General features: G+C 46.3%; 1 protein-coding gene across 1 annotated transcript in view; it reads right to left on the minus strand.

The window, feature by feature from the left end:
* Positions 1-2,595, minus strand: part of apmap (adipocyte plasma membrane associated protein) — a 17,243-nt gene extending 14,648 nt beyond the window's left edge. Inside the window, exons 1-2 of the mRNA XM_062520426.1 lie at positions 2,313-2,595; positions 1,972-2,088 (exon numbers count right to left, since the gene is read on the minus strand). Coding sequence (XP_062376410.1) covers positions 1,972-2,088; positions 2,313-2,401 — 206 coding nt within the window. The 5' untranslated portion in view covers positions 2,402-2,595. The remainder of the gene's footprint in view (positions 1-1,971; positions 2,089-2,312) is intronic.
* Between the last annotated feature and the right edge of the window lie 1,986 nt (positions 2,596-4,581).

Genomic DNA, 4,581 nt, shown 5'->3' on the forward strand with positions numbered 1-4,581 from the left:
CAGTGAGTGTGGTTGCTATGGTGCTCCTCCTGCTCCTCCTCCTACAGAGCAGTGAGTGTGGTTGCTATGGTGCTCCTCCTCCTCCTACAGAGCAGTGAGTGTGGTTGCTATGGTGTTCCTCCTCCTCCTACAGAGCAGTGAGCGTGGTTGCTATGGTGCTCCTCCTGCTCCTCCTCCTACAGAGCAGTGAGTGTGGTTGCTATGGTGCTCCTCCTCCTCCTACAGAGCAGTGAGTGTGGTTGCTATGGTGTTCCTCCTGCTCCTCCTCCTACAGAGCAGTGAGTGTGGTTGCTATGGTGCTCCTCCTGCTCCTCCTCCTACAGAGCAGTGAGTGTGGTTGCTATGGTGCTCCTCCTCCTCCTACAGAGCAGTGAGTGTGGTTGCTATGGTGTTCCTCCTCCTCCTACAGAGCAGTGAGTGTGGTTGCTATGGTGCTCCTCCTCCTCCTACAGAGCAGTGAGTGTGGTTGCTATGGTGCTCCTCCTGCTCCTCCTCCTACAGAGCAGTGAGTGTGGTTGCTATGGTGTTCCTCCTCCTCACTTCCTAGTGTCCCTCTCTGAGGTGCCCTCTCCCTGCCTGTCCTGAAACCTCTAATGGGACACACACTAACAAGCTGCTCACAAGTGTCTGTAACCCTCTAATGGGACACACACTAACAAGCTGCACACAAGTGTCTGAAACCCTCTTATGGCGAAACGTTGCCCCATTTCAACTCAACATCATATTACACCCTTGTCTTCAGGGCTCCTGGAGCCATCTGGTGGCTGGCTGGAGAATTGATCATCTAAATGAATTTGAAGATGAAACTAAAATGAGCTGCCTGATGAAAGCACTCCTCAAAGAGAGGCAAATAGTTGCATAGTGTTGCTATAACTGAGACCGTTGAACCAGTAGCACATTCACGGCTCAGTCTACACCTTGTCTGGAGGAGCCTCACCTAACCAGGAACACTAGTGCCGCATAGACACGCTAGCGTTAACACCAGTGAAGAGGAGGATGAATCTGACACAGGGCTGAGTCGTAACGGACTGCTGTGTGTGTGTGTGTGTGTGTGTGTGTGTGTGTGTGTGTGTGTGTGTGTGTGTGTGTGTGTGTGTGTGTGTGTGTGTGTGTGTCCACACCCAGGCCCACTCGTGGCAGACAGGACACAGAGCCGCCTGTGTCTCAGCAGCACCAGACATTCTCAGGGTCATGTAATAAACACACACACAGCAGGGCAGTGTGTGGCCACACAACACAACAGTCAGTGCTGCAGCTGAGCCAAGGGTGGCAGCCAACTCACATGTGGAGCAACATCAGTCCTAGCTTTCACACACACAGCTGATCTAAGCATGCACCGAGCACACCTAATAAGCTGGAATGAGGTTAAGGTCTAAATTAAAGCATTTTAAAGAGTTAAAGCCACTAGTGTGAATGTGTAAGATACTGTGTTCTCTGACCTGACTGAGTGGCCTACTGTATATGATCTTCCAAATTCTCCCCATCTGCTGCGATATGAAAGCGTTTCCATTATTGTAATTGGCTGCAGGCAGCCATCTGTAGGCTAAATCCCACATGTGAAAGCACATCTAGGTTGACAGCTGCGAGTTTTCCGCGGTGCTCTAAATTCGTGTTATCACCTACGAATGTTTCAGAGACGCAGATGTGCATGACAAACTATGCATGCAGCGCGGACGCTCTCTCTCGCCTCCAGCCCGGTGCTGACAGCCAAGAGGGAAAGCTAGGCTCCTCAAACGGAGGCATTATAAGGACTTGCGCTTCTGCTCACAAGCCCGATCTAGCGCAGAACCAAAACAAACTGCAACCTGCTGTCACGGTGTAGCTGTATAATTTCTCCGGAAGATGTGATACCGGTTGTCACGGTGTAGCTGTATAATTTCTCCGGATGATGTGATACCGGTTGTCACGGTGTAGCTGTATAATTTCTCCGGATGATGTGATACCGGTTGTCACGGTGTAGCTGTAGCCTACCTGAAGACCTCTGGGTGGATCGGAGACTCCAGAATCAGGATGATCACGAGCAGTGGAAGGATAAGAAAGCCCCCCACCGAGATTAACGTCACTCGAAAAACCTTCCCGCTGTATGTGCTGTGGACGAAAACAGAAAGTAATGCCACGTTAATCTCAAACACAAAACACTGTTGTGTTATGTCACGACAGAGGTTAGACCTGGATTATGAAGGAAGCAAGCAAAAAAAAAAAAAAAAAAAAAAAAAATCGAGCTCTCTGACTTTCACTTTCGCATGTCATCCCTGAAACACCTGCCATCGTGCTACTGTTTTTCACAACACATTACTACACCCCAAGCCTACCTTGTGCCCTTGTATCGAGGCTCGTGTGAGTCTGTTATGATCTGGGGTCGGTTCAGTCGCCTGAAACGCAGTCCCTCTGGCTCATTCATTCTGCCGAGCTTTCACTTATTTCTGGACGGAATTCCGCACTGCTGTCGCCAGCTCATGCAAATCGTTCGTTCGTAGATCAGACAGAGTTCTGCCTCCACATTGCTGCTGGCGTTTTAAATATCCCAAACATCTATTTCATCAAACATTAACGCAATTGCATTTCGCCACAGCATTCCAGCGTTTGCAGCAGTATTTTTTTCCGTTCTTCTTCAGTGGTTGATGAATACAACTCCGGGTACGTTGCTGCCACCTAGTGGAGAGGAATTGAATGAGCCTTTCAGGGATCAGAGAAGAGAGTCTGGTCTAGATCTGGTGCTGATCATGTGTGTACTGTACATTTATTTTATACATCCCATGATGTAGGCTACTTTCATCAAAAAAGAGATAAGTCTTCTATGTCCTATGGGAGGCTACATTAGTTCCACCTAATGCTATTTTCTAAACGATATGGTCTGTTGAAATCTCTTTTATGTGGAATTTGTTATGTGTTGAGAATAACACAATGTTTTTATTTTTTTTTTATTTTATTTTTTAACACATCTGTATGTCTAGATAGGGACAATTCAATTTATGTTGTACACAATACTGTGTACATGCAACAAATATGTTGAAAATAACACAACTTGTGTTGATTTGTGTTGAAACACACCTCTACAGTATTTCCAGATATAGCCAATACAGTTTCGTTTTGAATTAATTTAAAAATGTACATTTTGAGAAATAAAAAAACCTCATTGACTGCTATGCATCTTTTCTGTCAATTCTAGATAATCAATATGCTGCATTATTTCAGACTTCAGTGTAAACAAAACAGTCACAAATGCCAAGGCTGGGGAGGCAATGAGGACTGAGACGCATGAAGCAGATACCAAAAATAGAGTTGTGAAAATGTAGATCAGATTCACATTTGGTAACAGTAGCCTACAATTCAACAAGAGAATCTCGGGCAGCAGACCAGTATACAGTTTTTAAGTTTTGCTGCTCACTGGTCAGTCCAAGCAGAGGTGTAGGCTAGGCTACTACGGAGTGAGGCTGAAAAATCACATGAACATGGCATGGAACTCACGCAAGCTTGTGAGTTCTAAAATTCTCAGGTGAGATATTCCAGCAAAACGTGGCCTACAACCAACACCGCGGCTGGCAAGCTGTGACAGACAACAGGTGCGCACCTGGGAACTGTCTCCATCACTCGTCAGTGAACCAGGAAGTGCAGGGTCAAGTTAAGAGGTCACGGTAAAGAGCGGGATAGAATGGGAAACATGACACCAGAGACGGTTTATAAAGCGAGACGACTCATATGAGGGTCAATTCCAGTTTCCCTGTGACGTAGTGCCACTCCCATTTAGGAGGCAAACGGTAGAAATAAACCTTATCTCAGATTATGACCATTCCCTTAGCCCTACATTCAGCAATGCAAGTAACAAACCCATATTCTACAAGGCACACGTCTTTCTAACATTCCCACATTGAAATCGTATTTTCCAGCGAGATAAATACATAGAAAAATAACTTTGTTCATGACCTGTCCCCCCTGACCTGACCTGTCTCCGCTAATTGCGCAGGCCACCTGTTATCAACGGCACACTGCTTCTGCTGCTTCTACACTGGTCTAAACCGATTACTCGTCACTGATCACGCCCAGATGGGAGGCGGAAGTGGGCACCATTTCATTCCATTGAAAACCCCCTTTATGATTCATCTTCCTAACTATACGATTTTTGATGACACTCCTGAAAAACAACAACACAAGACACAGGAAACCCACCCAGAGATCCTGGGGGCCATTCCAGTTTGTTTTCACAGAGTTTCACCAATCAGAAGTGTCCCAGTGTCCTCTACTATGAAGTCTACCACTACTCTGAGTTACCGTAGCCAGGCTTGCCATCATCCACACTCTTGGCCTGCTGTACAGGACCAAGACACCAATAATAACAACAGACACTGAACTGAAAGAGAATTGAGAGCGCTTGGAGATGCTCACACGCACAGAATCCATCAAATCACATCCAAAATCACTTCACATTGAATACAGTATGTTTGTGAGGACACCAATACTATTGAACTCAATAGCTTTGTTTTTACTACAGTATGTGCTAGTCTTACTTAAGGCAGCTGCTGCTGAGTAGGGGTTGGGATGCCACTAGCGCATACAGCATGCATTGATTGGTGTCCATCCTTA

This window comes from Sardina pilchardus, chromosome 18 (genome assembly GCF_963854185.1).
Source record: "Sardina pilchardus chromosome 18, fSarPil1.1, whole genome shotgun sequence".
In the NCBI taxonomy this organism is placed as follows: domain Eukaryota; kingdom Metazoa; phylum Chordata; class Actinopteri; order Clupeiformes; family Clupeidae; genus Sardina; species Sardina pilchardus.